Source organism: Lithobates pipiens, unplaced genomic scaffold (assembly GCF_037356315.1).
Source record: "Lithobates pipiens isolate NorthernLeopardFrog02 unplaced genomic scaffold, aLitPip1_a1.2 Scaffold_16, whole genome shotgun sequence".
NCBI classification, from domain to species: domain Eukaryota; kingdom Metazoa; phylum Chordata; class Amphibia; order Anura; family Ranidae; genus Lithobates; species Lithobates pipiens.
Genome location: NW_027507748.1, coordinates 529,256,235 through 529,274,490, shown reverse-complemented (window position 1 = coordinate 529,274,490; position 18,256 = coordinate 529,256,235). Strand labels below are relative to the sequence as shown.

General features: G+C 46.5%; 1 protein-coding gene across 2 annotated transcripts in view; it reads right to left on the bottom strand.

Moving 5' to 3' along the window:
• The window catches only part of DGKH (diacylglycerol kinase eta), a 363,187-nt gene that overhangs the window by 157,297 nt on the left and 187,634 nt on the right, over window positions 1-18,256 (bottom strand). For both annotated transcript variants that reach the window (XM_077483186.1, XM_077483187.1), the window contains exons 6-7: window positions 6,601-6,707; window positions 4,573-4,698 (exon numbers count right to left, since the gene is read on the bottom strand). In XM_077483186.1, the coding sequence (XP_077339312.1) occupies window positions 4,573-4,698; window positions 6,601-6,707 (233 nt within the window). The remainder of the gene's footprint in view (window positions 1-4,572; window positions 4,699-6,600; window positions 6,708-18,256) is intronic.

The window sequence follows — 18,256 nt, the reverse complement described above, 5'->3', positions numbered from 1 at the left end:
GGTGTATAAGACGACCCGGCATATAAGACGACCCCCTAACTGTACAGGTTTTTAAAATGTTTTGCCCGTACTCACCGTTTAAGACGACCCCCCATTCCGAGGCTTCCGACGCTTCATATCCCTCTTCTTTGTTCTTGCTGGAGCCATTTCCTTCTTTCTTCTTGCTAGTGCTGGAGCCAATCACGGCGAGCAATGTATTCTATTAATGAATACAAAGCCTGCTTGGATTGGCAGAGGCTGTAACATCAGCCCGCGCCTCTCTCACTCTCAAAAACAATCTGAGCAGGCTACTGTGTGTAGCCTGCTCGGATTGGTAGAGATTGTTACTCCAATCCGAGCAGGCTCTGTATTCATTTGAATACATCGCTCACTGGGATTGGCTCAGTGGTATATACTGTATGTAGCCGAAGCTACATACATTATTACCGGACATCCAGAAAGCATCCCAGCAGCTGACCCGGCGTATAAGACGACCCCTCCTTTTTGCCCAGTTTTTTTAAGTGTAAAAGGTCGTCTTATACGCCGGAAAATATGGTACTTATTTTGCAGAGCTAAGATCAGACAGTACTTAGCAGTAGAACTATGGGTATAACCCCTGTAAGGTTTATTTTTGCTCACTTGGTCCCATTGGTGAGATTTACCTTCACTTCCTGTCCCATAGCCAAAACAGGAAGTGACAGGAAATTATTGTAAATTAGAGGAACCTTAACCCAGGTCACCAGAACTAGTGTCCTCATTGGAAGATTTCCCCCCTATTACTTTTCTGGGGACAAGCCAAAAATTTTGATTTTCTTTTGCTTTCACTGATAATGACAAAATAGGACAAATAGGGAGTGAATCTCCCTAATGGGGACACAGCAATAAAAACTGACAGGTGTTCTTATCTCCCTTTACACTAACCAAATAAAAAAAAAAGCCTTGCCTTTAGACCCCTTTCACAGTGAGGCAGTTTTCGGGTGTTTTAGCTTAGCGCTGGAAAAAAAAATCTGTAAAGCGCCTGAAAACTGCCACCCATTCCTTTACAATGGGTGCTTTCACACCCGGGCGGTGCACTTGTGGGGTGTTCGTAAAAGTCCTGCAAGCAACATCTTTGGGGCAGTTGGAGAGCACTGTATACAGCGTGCCCAAAATGCCCCTCCCCATTGCAATCGGAAGTGCAACAAGGGAGTTTTTAAACCCTTTTTTGCGGTTAAATGTGCCCCACTAATGGCCGAAAAGCACTGCTTAAACATATAGACAGATAGAGACATACTCCAAGCGACTTGCAGCTGTAATCGCAGCAAAAGGTGGCTCTACAAAGTATTAACGCAAGGGGGCCGAATAATTTTGCACGCCCCACTTTTCATTTTTTTATTAGTTAAAAAAGGTTTAAAAAATCCAATAGATTTCGTTCCACTTCACAATTGTGTCCCACTTCTTCACAAAAAATAAAAATGTTATATCTTTATGTTTGAAGCCTTAAATGTGGCAAAAGGTTGAAAAGTTCAAGGGGGGCGAATACTTTCGCAAGGCACTGTATCTGCTAAAACTAGTTACCCACACTCTTTAAAAGAAAAAGAAAAAAAAAACACTCCAAAAAATGGGAAGGAGGCAAGTTTTGCTTTGAGAAGCGTCCCCCCCCCCCCCCCCGTTTGGGGAGATATTTGCTTTAAAGTGGAGTTCCACCCATTTAACAGACTTTGTCTGTGTTGCATGCCCTTAGATTATACTGTTCACAATGGCCATTTATTTTATTATTTGTAAATACCTTATATTTAGTTTCTTCTCCATCACTTCGACTAGGGGATTATGTCACTAGGCGATGCGCAAGTGTTTCTGGGGTAGCTTCGTCATGTATCCCAGGAGTCCTTGCGAATCGCCTATTGCCGTAATCTTGCGTTTTTTGGCAGATAGGAAATGACGCGAGCGGGCGGAGTTTCGGCGTCAGCCGGGATGGAAGAGAAACACAGAGTTTTGCATTAGGACTGGAGCCAGGGGGTAGCCCCTACTTTCTGCAGACAGCTCTGGAGATCGAGCGGGCAGCATGGGAGAACCGGAGACAGAGAGCGGTGCCACGGGAATGTCTCACTGCTTTTCCGCCCTCACTATGTAGAGCTCCAGGCAGCAAAGAGATTGCATCATCTCTCTGCTGCCCGCCCTCTCTGGGGATCCTGATGATAGGAGGTGGGGTGCTCTCTGGGGACCCCGATGTGAGGAGAGGGGGGTGCTCTCTGGGGACCCCGATGTGAGGAGCAGGGGTGTTCTCTGGGGACCCCGATGTGAGGAGAGGGGTGCTCTCTGGGGACCCTGAGGGGAGGAGGGAGGGGTGCTCTCTGGGGACCCTGAGGGGAGGAGGGAGGGGTGCTCTCTGGGGACCCTGAGGTGAGGAAGGGGATGCTCTCTGGGGACCCTGATGTGAGGAGGGGGGTGCTCTCTGGGGACCCTGATGTGAGGAGGGGGGTGCTCTCTGGGGACCCTGATGTGAGGAGGGGGGTGCTCTCTGGGGACCCTGATGTGAGGAGGGGGGTGCTCTCTGGGGACCCTGATGTGAGGAGGGGGGTGCTCTCTGGGGACCCTGATGTGAGGAGGGGGGTGCTCTCTGGGGACCCTGATGTGAGGAGGGGGGTGCTCTCTGGGGACCCTGATGATAGGAGGGGGTTGCTCTCTGGGGACCCTGAGGTGAGGAGAGAGGGGTGCTCTCTGGGGACCCTGAGGTGAGGAGAGAGGGGTGCTCTCTGGGGACCCTGAGGCGAGGGGGGAGGAGGGAGGGGTGCTCTCTGGGGACCCTGAGGCGAGGGGGGAGGAGGGAGGGGTGCTCTCTGGGGACCCTGAGGCGAGGAGGGAGGGGTGCTCTCTGGGGACCCTGAGGCGAGGAGGGAGGGGTGCTCTCTGGGGACCCTGAGGCGAGGAGGGAGGGGTGCTCTCTGGGGACCCTGAGGCGAGGAGGGAGGGGTGCTCTCTGGGGACCCTGAGGCGAGGAGGGAGGGGTGCTCTCTGGGGACCCTGAGGCGAGGAGGGAGGGGTGCTCTCTGGGGACCCTGAGGCGAGGAGGGAGGGGTGCTCTCTGGGGACCCTGAGGCGAGGAGGGAGGGGTGCTCTCTGGGGACCCTGAGGCGAGGAGGGAGGGGTGCTCTCTGGGGACCCTGAGGCGAGGAGGGAGGGGTGCTCTCTGGGGACCCTGAGGCGAGGAGGGAGGGGTGCTCTCTGGGGACCCTGAGGCGAGGAGGGAGGGGTGCTCTCTGGGGACCCTGAGGCGAGGAGGGAGGGGTGCTCTCTGGGGACCCTGAAGCGAGGAGGGAGGGGTGCTCTCTGGGGACCCTGAAGCGAGGAGGGAGGGGTGCTCTCTGGGGACCCTGATGTGAGGAGGGGGGTGCTCTCTGGGGACCCTGATGTAAGGAGGGAGGGGTGCTCTCTGGGGACCCTGATGTGAGGAGGGGGATGCTCTCTGGGGACCCTGATGTGAGGAGGGGGGTGCTCTCTGGGGACCCTGATGTGAGGAGGGGGGTGCTCTCTGGGGACCCTGATGTGAGGAGGGGGGTGCTCTCTGGGGACCCTGATGTGAGGGGGTGCTCTCTGGGGACCCTGATGATAGGAGAGGGGGGTGCTCTCTGAGAACCCTGATAGGAGAGGGGGGTGCTCTCTGAGAACCCTGATAGGAGAGGGGGGTGCTCTCTGAGAACCCTGATAGGAGAGGGGGGTGCTCTCTGAGAACCCTGATAGGAGAGGGGGGTGCTCTCTGAGAAACCTGATAGGAGGGGGGTGCTCTCTGAGAACCCTGATGTGAGGAGGGGGGTGCTCTTTGGGGACCCTGATGTATGGAGAGAGGGTGCTCTCTGCGGCACAAGTGGCTTCATATGACGGGCACAGGTGGCTGCATTAGATGGGCGATTCACTGGGGGTGTTGTGATGCGCTTTGCAGGGGGGGGGGGGGGGTTGTGATGTCCTAAAAATTCATCTTTACTTGGTCTACGCCATTTGCAGGTAGGAAATACAAGAAATAATGCAACTAAGTTATTTCCTGGTTCCTGGTCCCTCCAGGAGGGGAGGAGACGTTTGCATAGCTAAGGGGTGGCAACTTCCTCTGACACTGCCGTTGCTATGGAAACCAGACCTGATGCCTATCACACAACTTGCTGCACTTAGCATGTGCGAGATCTGCATGGATGAGATCCAGGAAGAAGAAATACAGAAATACAGTCTGGCTTCAGATGCCCACACTTAAGATGGCCACGGCCTGCTGGAAGTTTATAAAATAACAAACTACTGCTATAAACTAACAAAACGGACCTTAGTCCACAGACTAACTTTACTAGAATTCATTAAGCTTGTGTATTATAGGGGTATTTTTATTTAAAAAGTATAAATTTGGCTGTAACACCGCTTTAACAAAGAGATCAATGTTCTCAATCGTGTTGTCATGTGCAAAAGCAACTTTTCATGAACCTAGATAATAAAACATGAACATTCAGGAAAATTGGAAAGCAGTCAACCTTCAAGAGAGACGTGAAGTTGTGCTTGGGCAAACAATGCATCTATGTGTTGGTAATGTTTTATATTCTCATCCAGTAGAATTCATAGTCTGCTCATGCTCACCATTGCTTTACACCAAAGGCACCGCCAATCCTGTAGACGTAAGACACTGCCACAGGTTTTGTCACAAACAGCACATTTGGCACTAACAGGAAGGTTTCCCTCAAGCCACTGATGGGGCATTGCTATCTGAAAAGGCAAACATATTAAGAAACATTACCAGATACTAGGTCTGCAACAGAAATATGATCATAAAGATACAAACAAAATCTATTTTTAGGTGCCGTTAGCTGTGTAATTTTGGTCATTATCCTATTTGGAGGACCCCTGACCTTCAACCTGAGCAGTACGATTTACTCCAGAAATTCTTGATAGTCCTAAGATTTCAGTGTGCCCTGCAGTGTCGGACACAGTATATGAGCCCCATAATGTATCCAAGCCTTCTCCAAGTTTTTACAATAGGAACAATTTTTCAAAAGTAGAAACTTCTTGGTTCTTTTTTTTTTTTTTTTAAAGTGACAAAGATACTGTTTGTCCATTGACATTGAAATTCAGCTTCAATTGCTCCTTATTTCATCTCTTTTCAGGAGGAATAAAGATTTGTTTCAATGAGCTGTAATGATACCAACAAATTTGTCCATGCTTGTACCTTTAAAAGTCGTCAAGAGCACCACAGAAACTACAGAGCACAGTCTGCACTAATTTGCAAGTTTTAACACTTCCCAGTAGTGATGAAAACCATCTCACCCTCTACCACTAACTGGCTGTCCATGATTGTGATGAATCAATAGAACGTGTGTGGAGAGGGCAGTCCAGCCCAGTCTTTCAACACTAGCTATAAGTTTACAAACCTTCAGAGATATAATATTAGTCAATATTTTTGTTCTTGGACCTCTTCTATTTTCAATCTACACCTCCTCCCTGGGTCAGCCGATAGCCTCCCATGGCTTCCAATATCATTTCAATGCTGATGACACCCAAATCTATCTCTCCATGCCTCAGTTCACTCCATCAGTCTCCTCCCGCATCACTAATAGACATATCTGGGTGGATTTCACACAACTTCCTCAAACACAACTTGTCCAAAACTGAACTTATAATATTTCCTCCCCCATGTGCCTCTTCCCCTGACTTCTCTGTCAAGAGCAATGGCACAATCATCTACCCATCCCCACATGTCAGGGTGCTAGGTGTTATCCTGGACTCTGAACTCTCCACATCCAATGTCTTTCCAAAGCTTGCCGCCTAAACGTCCACATCTCCAAACTATCTCCCTTCCTAACCAATGAAACTGCAAAGCTCTTGATTCACTCCCTGGTTATCTCTTGCCGTGACTACTGCAACTCCCTCCTCATTGGCTTACCTTTAAATATGCTATCCACCTTCAGTCTATAATGAACGCTGCTGCCTGTCTGCTGCCCCAACAAATTAAGTTCAAAATACTAACAACTTACAAAGCCATCCACAACTCTGCCGCCAGCTACAAAACTAGCCTAGTCTCAAAATACCAACCTAATCTTCCTCTTTGTTCCTCCCAAGACCTCCTGCTCTCTAGATCCCTCATAACCTCTTCACATACTCGCCTCCAGGACTTCTCTCAAGCCTCTCCCATCCTCTGGAATTCCCAACCCCAATCTGTCAGACTATCTCCAAATCTATCCACTTTTAGGCGATACCTGAAAACCTCTCTTCAGAGAAGCCTATTTTGCCTCCATGTAACAAATGTACTTTAATTTTCTTCATTAGATCATCCCCCAGAGTTTTTTTTTTTTTACCCTTTCATATCACTTGAACCTCCCTCCTAGATTGTACACTAACGAGAAGCGGCTCTCTGATTCCTCTTGCATGCAATTGTATTGTAATGTCTGTCCTAACATTGTAAAGTGCTGCACGAACTGTTAAATCCTGTATGATGATAATTTGTTGGGGTTTCAGCGCCCTTGCAGTTCTCGTGAGGGAGGGACATGAACTTTATAAGTGCTTACTTCGGTGGGGGGGGGGGGGGGTGTTAACATTACATCATTATACTAAGCAATAGGGCTAATAAATGTACAATAAGGTATTAATTTATAGCACATGCTCTATACTTACACCGTCCTCATCCTCAATAATATCTTTCCCAATGGAGGCCAGCGTTGTCCATTTGCAGTTATTAGTTGCTCTTACAGCACACCGCTTATGAGCTTTAAATTTACATACTACAAATACACAAAGAAGGTTTTTTTAAAAGGCATACTTTCTCATTTGCAATTACACCAGATTAACAGAATGGTCCTTATAATGGCATACCAACAGAAAAGCAAAAAGAACAAACAAAACTAAAAACTTAATGCTCATTACATTTGATTCTATAATTGTTTTGCATTTTAATTTATACAATACTAACAGGCATGTTTATATGTTATTAGACAATGTAACTTATAATTTAACAACTTTTTTTTTTTTTTAACAGATCCGATACACGATTGCTCCTTTTACATCTAGGCAACCTGGATCATGGGCACAATCGCAGAGATTCTGCCCGGGATCCAAAATCAAGGCAAATTGCGCCCTTGTGATCCCCATAATTTCCAAACAGCGCAATTTTGCTGTGATTGTCGCCCGACGAATTGTTGTAAAATCGCACATACAGAATCGCTGTACGCCTGTCTTAGGATGGAATTTCTAGAAAAAATGAGGGTGAAGTCAAAATATCAAGTATGAACAATTGCATTAGAGGAATTCATAATGGAATCCTCTCCATTTCTATTAAATGCTGTAGGTTTATTTACTTGCAGAATCATTTAAAGTGTTCCTAAACCTACAACAGTAAAATCTGTCTGTATATGCACTAAAGCATGCTTATTATACTCACTGCTGAACCTAAGGTGTTAATCCTTCGCATTCTGTAAAAAGGCTGGAGAGCAGTGACTGACAGTTATTATCAAGATGTGGCTTCAAACATTCTATCCAACATAGGCTCTAAATATCTATTGTGTTTAGAAAACTGTACAGCTCTTCAAAAATAAAATTGAAGGTGCCAAATGAGAACAGTCCTGAAGCCATTCGCTTTTCACGTATATCAAAAAGAAAAAACTGAGAAGCAATTACTTACAATCTTCTAGAAAAAGTGGAGTAGAGAAATTGGCTGTACACAGATAGTTGCTTTACTGCCTCAGTGATTCCGATATCATCTCATAAACAAGCTCTCTCAAGCATCACCTTTGCTGTATTTTTAAATGCTTTTGGTCATTAGTTGAACACATACAAGCCTTAAATGTATTCTAAAAATATGAAGCCTATCTTTTGACATACTGGCAGGTAATAAATAAAAAAATGCAGAAGTTGCCATATTTGACAAATCGACATCTAATAAACACATGGTGGAAGTCTAAGACATTTGGAGCGCTATTCCTCCCACTGACACCAACCAGTGTTTGAAAAATTAGTTTTGATTCTAGGAGCCATCTAAAAAGTTAGGAACATTTATGCATGGCGGTATGTAATGTGTATTTCAAGCAATGTATCTTAGGTGTAGGCACCCCAAAGCTTGCGTTTCGTTTACGTTTGTATGTGCGTATATGTGCAGGTCTCCCCTGTGCTCCACTGAATGTAATGCAGTGCAGATCGCATTGCATTACATTCTTTCCCTGCCATGCTGGCCAGGGAAACTGGTAACAGGGATCAGGAAGTGACATCATACACATCGCTTCTGGGTCAGGAACAAGATGAGGAAAGCAGACCTGTATCCTCTCTCCTCCCTCCCCTGTGGATGGGCAGGCGGAGCCCCGGATACATACTAGGGCTTAGGGGGGGACACGTTATGCAACCCAGCGGAAGACAAATGGACAATCCCCAGTAGGACACAGGCCCAAGCAGCATCACAGCCTGTCCGTCACCTGCCCACCATATGCACATAAAGCGATCTCCACTGCTTAGCTGATGTGTTCTGAAAGGGGAATGATGCCCGCTGAACAGTCGGCTTCCGTGAGACTACCTGCCATACACCTGGGTCGAAAGTCGGACAGTTTTTATTGACTGGCCGATGTCGCCCAGCATTCGACCCCTGTGTACTAGGCTTGATGGTGTAATGGGAAGCGGCTCACTAGGAAAGGACAGTGCAACAGGGTAGGAGCAATAGGAGATCCAGAGAATTATGCCACCTTAGGCCCCTTTTCACATGGACACCTTCGTTAAGCGGAATCCGCTTCCTCAACGAGATGGATGACTCCACTGAGTGGGTGCATATGCTCTATGCAGAGCAAACACAGACAATGTCCCGCTCTCCTCTATAGGGCAATTGGAGGGTGACAGACCGCCTGTAAGTTTCCATCCTGTCTGCCAGACAAGTGGAAAATAGAACCACCACCAATCTGTTGTGTGTGTAAAAAATGTATAAATAAATAATAAAAAATAAGAAAGAAAAAATACCAGTGCCAGGGTTAGTGTTTGAGTCAAAGGTCAGCGTTAAAGGTCAGTATATTTTGGGCAGAATTTTTTTTTAATTAGTATCAGTGTGTTTTAGGTTGGATAATTAAAAAAAAAAAAAAAAAGCACACTGATTTGGGCTGTACTATGAGTACAAACAACAAATAACATACACATACGTGACATCACTGCGATCGTTGGGAGCAGAGGAATTTATTTTGGGTTTTACCTTGGTGGTAGGTTATGGTAGTAACAAGAAATATAAACTAAATAAAAAAAAAAAAAAAAAAAAAACATGATTTTTTTTCCTTTTTCTTTTTTTTACACACCATTTTAGACCAGTTTTTCTTTAACCACCTCAATACAGGGCACTTACACCCCCCTTCCTGCCCAGACCAATTTTCAGCTTTCAGCGCTCCCACAGTTGGGATGACTCAGTCATGCAACACTGTACCCATATGAAACTTGTGTCTTTCCCCCCCCCACACAGAACTTTGTTTTGGTGGTATTTAATCACTAGTGGGTTTATTTTTTATTTTTTGTGCTATAAATCAAAAAAAGACTGTAAATTTTGTAAAGAAAATGCCCTTTTCTTTGTTTCTGTCATAAAATTTTGGCTAAAATTTATACTGCTACATATCTTTGGTAAAAAAAATAACCCAAATTAGTGTATATTTGGTCTTTGTGAACGTTATGCCGCGTACACATGAGCGGACTGTATGGCGTACTTAGTTCGTCATACAATCCGACGGACAGTCCGTCGTACTTTCGACTGAACGGACTTGACCACACACGGATGCACAAACAGTCCGTTGAAAGCTTGCGCGATGACGTGTACAGCACGTACGACGGGACTAGAAATAGGAAGTCCAAGACACAGCAAAGCACCCTTCCGCCGTGTAAATCCTTTCTGGGCATGCGCCATTCTTACCAAAGTACGACAGACAGAATTTCGAAAAATCCGAAATTCTTAGTACGCCGGACTGCACGCTGAAAAAGTCTGCTGAAGCCCACACACGAGCGGATTGTCCGCTGAAATGCGTTTCGACGGACTAAGTACGCCATACAGTCCGCTCGTGTGTACGCGGCATTAGAGAGTCTACAAACTATGGTGCCAATCACTGAAAATTGATCACATCTGATCAGGCCTTCAGTTCATCAGGTGAAATCTCATTTCTTGAGACACAAGTCAGGAAAGTACAAATAAATACCCCCCAAATGACCCCTTTTTAGGAAGTAGACAGTGCAAGGTATTAAGTAGCATGGTGAGTTTAAGTTGTAATTTTTTTCCCACAATTCTTTGCCAAATGAAGATTTTTTAATTTATTTTTTTGTTAGCAAATTTTACATATTATCAGGTTATTTCTCACACACAGCATATGCATACAACAAATTAAACCCCAAAATACATTCTGCTACTCTTCCCAAGTATGGCAATACCACACGTGAGACTTTTACACAGCCTGGCCACATACAGTGGGGCAAAAAAGTATTTAGTCAGCCGCCAATTGTGCAAGATCTCCCACTTAAAAAGATGAGAGAGGCCTATAATTGTCATAGTTGAGGTATACCTATGATGACGACAATTACAGGCCTCTCTCATCTTTTTAAGTGGGAGAACTTGCACAATTGGTGGCTGACTAAATACTTTTTTGCCCTACTGTACAGAGGACCAACATTGAAGTAGCATCTTTAGGTGTTCTACAAGCATAAATGACATCTCATTTCTCAACCACCTATTACACTTTTGATGGCCCTGGAGCACCAGGGCAATGGAATAGTCCACAAAATTGCCCCATTTTGTAAAGCAAACACCCCAATGTATAATCTATGAAGCATAATGAGTCTTTTGAATGGTTCATTTTTTTCCAGAAGTTTTTGGAAAATGTCGAAAAAAATGAAAACTTTTTTTATTATTATTTATTTATTTATTTCAGGTACTTGTATAGCGGCGTCAATTTACGCAGTGCTTTACATATACATTGTACATTCACATCAGTCCCTACCCTCAAGGAGCTTACAATCTAAGGTTCCCAACTCACATTCACACATACTAGGGACAATTTAGACAGAAGCCAATTAACCTACCAGCATGTCTTTGGAGTGTGGGAGGAAACCGGAGTACCCGGAGGAAACCCACACAGGCACAGGGAGAACATGCAAACTCCAGGTAGGTAGTGTCGTGGTTGGGATTTGAACCAGCGACCCTTCTTACTGCTAGGTGAGAGTGCTATTTATTTATTTATTTACATGTCAATTTATAAGATATTTCTAACACATAGCATGTATATAGCAAAAATGACACCCCAAAATACATTCTGCTACTCTTCCCAAGTATGGCAATACCACATATGTGAGACTTTTACACAGCATAAATTACACATCTCATTTAATTCCTACCCGTCACAATTTTGAAGGTCCTTGAGCACCAGGACAATGGAATTACCCACAAAATGACCCCATTTTGGAAAGCAAACACCCCAATGTATATTCTACGAGGCATGGGCTGAAAATAGGTGCTCGGGTACTCAGATGGCCTGGGTGGCAGGTACACGGGAGCTCAGATGAACTGGGTGGCAGGTACTCGGGAGCTCAGATGAACTGGGTGACAGGTACTCGGGAGCTCAGATGAACTGGGTGACAGGTACTCGGGAGCTCAGATGGCCTGGGTGACAGGTACTCGGGAGCTCAGATGGCCTGGGTGACAGGTACTCGGGAGCTCAGATGGCCTGGGTGACAGGTACTCGGGAGCTCAGATGGCCTGGGTGACAGGTACTCGGGAGCTCAGATGGCCTGGGTGACAGGTACTCGGGAGCTCAGATGGCCTGGGTGACAGGTACTCGGGAGCTCAGATGGCCTGGGTGACAGGTACTCGGGAGCTCAGATGGCCTGGGTGACAGGTACTCGGGAGCTCAGATGGCCTGGGTGACAGGTACTCGGGAGCTCAGATGGCCTGGGTGACAGGTACTCGGGAGCTCAGATGGCCTGGGTGACAGGTACTCGGGAGCTCAGATGGCCTGGGTGACAGGTACTCGGGAGCTCAGATGGCCTGGGTGACAGGTACTCGGGAGCTCAGATGGCCTGGGTGACAGGTACTCGGGAGCTCAGATGGCCTGGGTGACAGGTACTCGGGAGCTCAGATGGCCTGGGTGACAGGTACTCGGGAGCTCAGATGGCCTGGGTGACAGGTACTCGGGAGCTCAGATGGCCTGGGTGACAGGTACTCGGGAGCTCAGATGGCCTGGGTGACAGGTACTCGGGAGCTCAGATGGCCTGGGTGACAGGTACTCAGATGGACTGACAGGTACTTTGATGGATGGGGTCTTCTTTATTTGGGGGGACAATCTGTGTTATTGGTGTACATTGTAAGCAGTAACGAGATGTTACCGCAATCTCATTCTCACACGATTGGTGGGTGTGCGAGGAGAACCCAGTAACATCTTGTTACCGCGGATTGTTGACATTTAGTGATCGGCTGTGAAAGGTTCACAGCTGATCACGTGGCAAACAGCTGCCAGCCAATGGCTGTTGACCAGCGTCGGTGACAAGCAGTGTTCCCGGGAACACGCCGCCACCAACGCGCAGCACGCTCGAGATCGTGCCATGCGCCATGCAACGTGGGGCATGACCACTTATGATTGGCTGTAACTTCATTACGGCCAATCACGTAGTAAACAGCCATGCCCAATGGCTGTTCATCCCCCTCTGTGGGGAGCGGTGTCTCCGTGACACGGCGCCAAAGGAACAGGGATCCGCGCACACGATTGCGCCCATTCTCTGCTTAAATGGAGGGACGTCATATGACGCCCTCCCACAACGAGAGCCGCGCCACCTGGCAGTCATACGGACAGCCGACGGGTGGCAAGCGGTTAAAAATAATATAAAATTTAAAAAATCAGGAGATATCAATTACCATTTATGACCAAATGAAAGCCCAATTTGTCCTAAGGTATAACTCCCCTGGATGCACAAATTATTTGTGGTGATATGTACAGTTTTACTAACAAATGTCAAAGTTGCAAAATTATGCTTAAGCATTAACATTTGCTTTAACCTTAGACGTGAAGGGGTTAAACATAATGAGAGGAAATTCTAAGTATTGCTAAGATAAACATTTCAAATGTACTGATCCTTTTCACTACTAAAAGAAGAAGTAAGAATGTTCAAAGAAGATGCTAGTCTTTTTTTTTACACCAACATTTTTCCCTTAACCACCATTTTAACCAATAAAATCGAGTTCTTATACAGCCAACCTACTCAAACGTAAATGGCATACTTAAAAGAACAGCCAAAGCTCCTCTGGCTTTACATCTCCTGTGAGTCACAGGAGTGCAGTTCACTCTGCACTATGACCCGTTTTCAGCAGATAGTGGGCTGAAGAGTGCTGTTAGCTGATATCACAGAGCCACTCCAGGCTCAGAAAAGATTGCAACCATATGGTTGGGATCTGACCACATGCCTGGACCGGCACTCGGCTCAGCCTCTAAGCGAGCAGCTCCCACCCCCTCCACAGCCTAGTGCTCCAGTGAGCGCTGAAGGGACAGCACAGACAGCGGTGACCGAGTCACCAGATCTCTGCTCAGGGAGCTCTGAGAACCGAGTGATTGGTCACATTTGACCGCTTGGTTCTCAGCCTTAGAGTCGGCGAGGAACCAATGCTGCATCCATCACGTAACACACTAATTTGTCTAAAGATCCCCTTTATTTCAGCCCCACGTTTCCACAATTCAAAAGAACTCCTGGGGCAAGGTGTCCAATATAGGATTGAGTGTGCCCAACAATTATGGAGATGCTCCAAACCAAATGTCATGCCCCCAATACAATTTTAAACTTCAATAGCGAGAGAAAAATGTATCAATACACATTGGGAACAACCCTACATGGAAAACACACACACACACACACACACACACACCTTCCAGCACCAACTCACTTAATGGTTTTTATTACTATACTAGACACCCCAGGGATAGTCCACCACTGGATTAAGTGGCATATGATCTTTTCTTATCTGAAGAGGTTTGTAGAGATACTCTTACAAACATCAGTTCATTTTAATGAAATACTATTATACAGGGTCCTAAACATCCATCTTGCCTTTATACAAACATCCAAATGATGCCCAGGCGGCGCAGCTCTCATTCTGACAAGGGGGGTCTGTGCCGATTGTTTATAAGGACAGCCCACCCAGGACCACCAGGATGCCGTCAGGACCACCAGGGATTGGCACCACTCTGCACCACCAGGTAAGCCACCCTAGACCACTAGGGAAATGCCAATCAGTGCCCAGGCAGCTACCTATCAGTGCCCATCCCAAATGCCTGCCATGCAATCAATGATGCCTATCAATGCCGTCTATCAGCGATGCCTATCAATGCCATCTATCAGTGCTGCCTATCAGTGCCACCCATAAGTACCCATCGATGCAGCCTTTTAAGTGCCCATCAGTGTCACATATCAGTGCCCAGTGCCACCCATGAGTGCCCATCAGTGCCGCCTATCAATGCCCATCAGTGCTGAATATGAGTGCCACTCATCAGTGCCACCTACCAGTGCACATTAGTACAGTCTACCAGAGCCCATTGTCAGTGCCGCCTTATCAGTGCTCATCAGTTAAGGAGAAAACGTACTTATTGACAAAATATTATTACATGAACAAAAGAAAAACCTTTTTTTCACAATTTTAGGTCTTTTATTTGTTTAGCAAAAAATAAAACCCCAGGAGGTGATCAAATTACACTAAAAGAAAGCTCTATTTGTGGGAACAAAATGATAAAAATTCTGTTTGGGTATAGTGTGGCATGACCGTGCAATTGTCATTTAAAACAGAGACAGCTCCGAAAGATGAAAATTGGCTTGGACAGGAAGGGGATGTAAGAGCACTGTATTGAGGTGGCCAAGCATTGCCTTTTGACTTGATTGGTTTCAAATTTCAAAACAGTTTATCAGGGATTGTGAGCGACTTTTGGGCACAAAACATGCACTGTGTATAGGACTCCTTTGTACTTTCAAATATCTGCAAGTATGTATTTTGGGTGTAATCAATATGGTGAAACCTTATAATTATACTAGGAAGTGTTTTTTTGCCTACAAATTTATAGCAATAGAGTGACAAAAAATACAACTAGTTGTACAATGACACATGGGAAAAAATAGAATTTTTTGTACTCACTGTAAAATCCTTTTCTTTGTAATTCACTGACCGACACAGCTCCTCTCATAACCATTGAGTTGTTATGCCCCATTACTAGGAGTTACTAGGCATTAGTTGTAATACAACACTCAGAACTCTTAGTTTCGCCCAGGGGGCGGTCCCTTGGGCAACAACCCTCCACCCTGCCGTGCAGTCATCAGTACGTCAACAAGCAGTAGAACGTAAAGAGAAAAAGGAGGGGCAGTGCTGTGTCGGTCGGTGAATTACAGGGAAAGGGTTTTACGGCGAGTACAAAAAATCCTATTTTCTCTTATATTCACCGACTGACACAGCTCCTCTCATAACCATTGGGACGTCCCCAAGCAGTGACAAAAGGAGGGGTGGGAAAAAAGCATAAAAGCTTCATCCACCAAGGCAAGTGGGAACTAGTGAAATTTGACTCACAAAAAAAACCAAAGTGCATGGAGAAATCCAGCACAAAACTAGGGTACCCTCAACAGGAGTGACTACCCACAACCGCACAAAAAAATGCAGAATGTAATGCAATAGCGCATTAAAGTAACGGTACTGCGTTTTTTTGAAAAAACAGGAAGAAGGAAATGTATTGCATATTCAATTGCAACTATACGGCCGCCTGCAACACTTGGTGGCCAAAACAGGCATCAGCCGATGCACTGATGTCTAACTTGTAGAACTTGGTAAACGTGTGGACAGATGAGCAGGTCGCCACTTTACACACCTGAGCGACAGACGATTGGTGTCGGAAGGCCCAAGGCGTTCCGATTGCCCTTGTGGAGTGGACCGTGACCGGAAAGGGGTGCACCTACCTTGGCTGCCTGCCTTGCCATGCCAGCCACCGAAACAAACGAGTCGTCTGACTTCCAAAAGGGAGCAGTGGCAGACAAATACACCTTCAGAGCCCGAACCACGTCCAGAGCGTGAAGGGCCTCTTCCTTAGGGTGCTTCGGTTTAGGACACAGAGATGGTAATACAATGTCCTCATTGATATGAAAGGCCGAGACCACTTTCGGTAGAAAAGAAGGTTGCAGACGCAACATCACCTTATCCTTGTGGATAACCAGATAGGGCGACTTGCAAGACAAGGCCACCAGTTCCAAAACCCTCCTGGCCGATGTGATGGCCACTAGAAAGATTACTTTCTGGGAAAGGGTCAACAGGGGAATCTCCCTGATATTTTCAAACGGCGGTTTTTGAAGCGTCGATAAAACCAGGTTCAAAACCCACAGGGGTAACGGTGGATGCACCGGAGGGACTACATGTCGTACACCCTGAACAAAGGTACTAACTAGTGAGTGAGACGCCAGGGGTCACTAAAAAAAATACAGACAAGGCTGAAATTAGCCCCTTAAGGCTTCATGTACACGAGACGCAGATGCAAACGCTGCTGGACACATGTTGAAACCGGCGTTTAGAAACGCGTTTTGCCGCGATTTTTACCACGATTTAGCGGCGCTTTACCGCGTTTGCATCTAGAAGCGTTTAGTTAAGCTAACATCATAGACCCTCCCCAGCTCAAAAAAAACAGTATTATTAACTATTTCAGCAATTTTGTGAGACCAGAGTGAGTAGCAGCAGCTGTGAGAGCTGCAGTGTACTTGTATTTAGCGTGTCACTTGCCACGGCACCTGCCACAAGTTGTGGATTGTCCACTTGCCACGTCACTTGCCACGTCATCTGCCACAAGTTGTGGATTGTCCAACTGCCACGTCACCTGCCACAAGTTGTGGATTGTCCACTTGCCACGTGACTTGCCACATCACCTGTCACATCACCTGCCACATCACTTGCCACGTCACCTGTCACAAGTTGTGGATTGTCCACTTGCCACGTCACTTGCCACGTCAGCTGCCACGTCACTTGCCACAAGATGTGGATTGTCCACTTGTCACATCACCTGCCACATCACTTGCCACATCACCTGCCACGTCACCTGCCATGCCACCTGCCACAAGCTGTGGATTGTCCACTTGCCACGTGATTTGCCACATCACCTGCCACGTCACTTGCCACATCACCTGCCACAAGTTGTGGATTGTCTACTTGCCACGTCACTTGCCACATCACCTGCCACGTCACTTGCCCCAAGATATGGATTGTCCACTTTCCACGTCACCTGCCATGCCACCTGCCACAAGTTGTGGATTGTCCACTTGCCACAGAACCAGCCACATCACCTGCCACAAGTTGTGGATTGTCCACTTGCCACACCACTTTCCACGTCACCTGCCACAAGATGTGGATTGTCCACTTGCCACGTCACCAGCCACATCACCTGCCACAAGTTGTGGATTGTCCACTTGCCACATCACTTTCCACGTCACCTGCCACAAGTTGGGGATTGTCCACTTGCCACGTCCCTTGCCACGTCCCCTGCCACGTCCCCTGCCACAAGTGGATTGTCCACTTGCCACATCACCTGCCACAAGTTGTGGATTGTCCAATCGCCACGTCACTTGCCACATCCCCTGCCACAAGTGGATTGTCCACTTGCCACGTCACTTGCCACGTCCCCTGCCACAATTGTTTAAAATATTTTTCTAATGGTTTTTCATCATTTGCAATCATTTTTGAGATTTTTAATGTAAAAAAAGGTCACCTTTAAAAACGCATATAAACGCAAACGCGGCTAAACGCGGTAGCGGCGTTTTGCCGCGTTTCGTGTCTGAAACGTGGAAATTTTTGCTTCTGAACGCATTTTTTTGCTTCTGGAAAAACTAGATTAAACGCAACTGCATAAAAACGGAAAAAAACGAGACTGTGTGCATGGACACATAGGATAACATTGAATGAGTTCAGGGGCAGTTGAAAAAACTGTCTAACTGCATCTGAACGCGCGTTTAACTGCGTCTCGTGTGCATGAGGCCTAATGGTGCTTAACGCCAATTTCTGGTCTACTCCTTGCACAGCAGGATCCTGGATATAGAAAAGGAGTGCGGATGCCATCCTTTCTCCTCACACATGGAGATGTAGACCTTCCAGGTACAATGGTATATCTTCCGAGAAGATGATTTCCGTGCTCTCAACATAGTTGGCATCACCGAGTCCGACAGACCCAGTTCCTCAACACCTGGCTCTCAATAGCCATACCGTTAAAGCCAGCGATGGTAAAGCAGGATGGAGAATCGAACCTTGAGACAGAAGGTCCTCTCGCAACGGCAGTTGCCA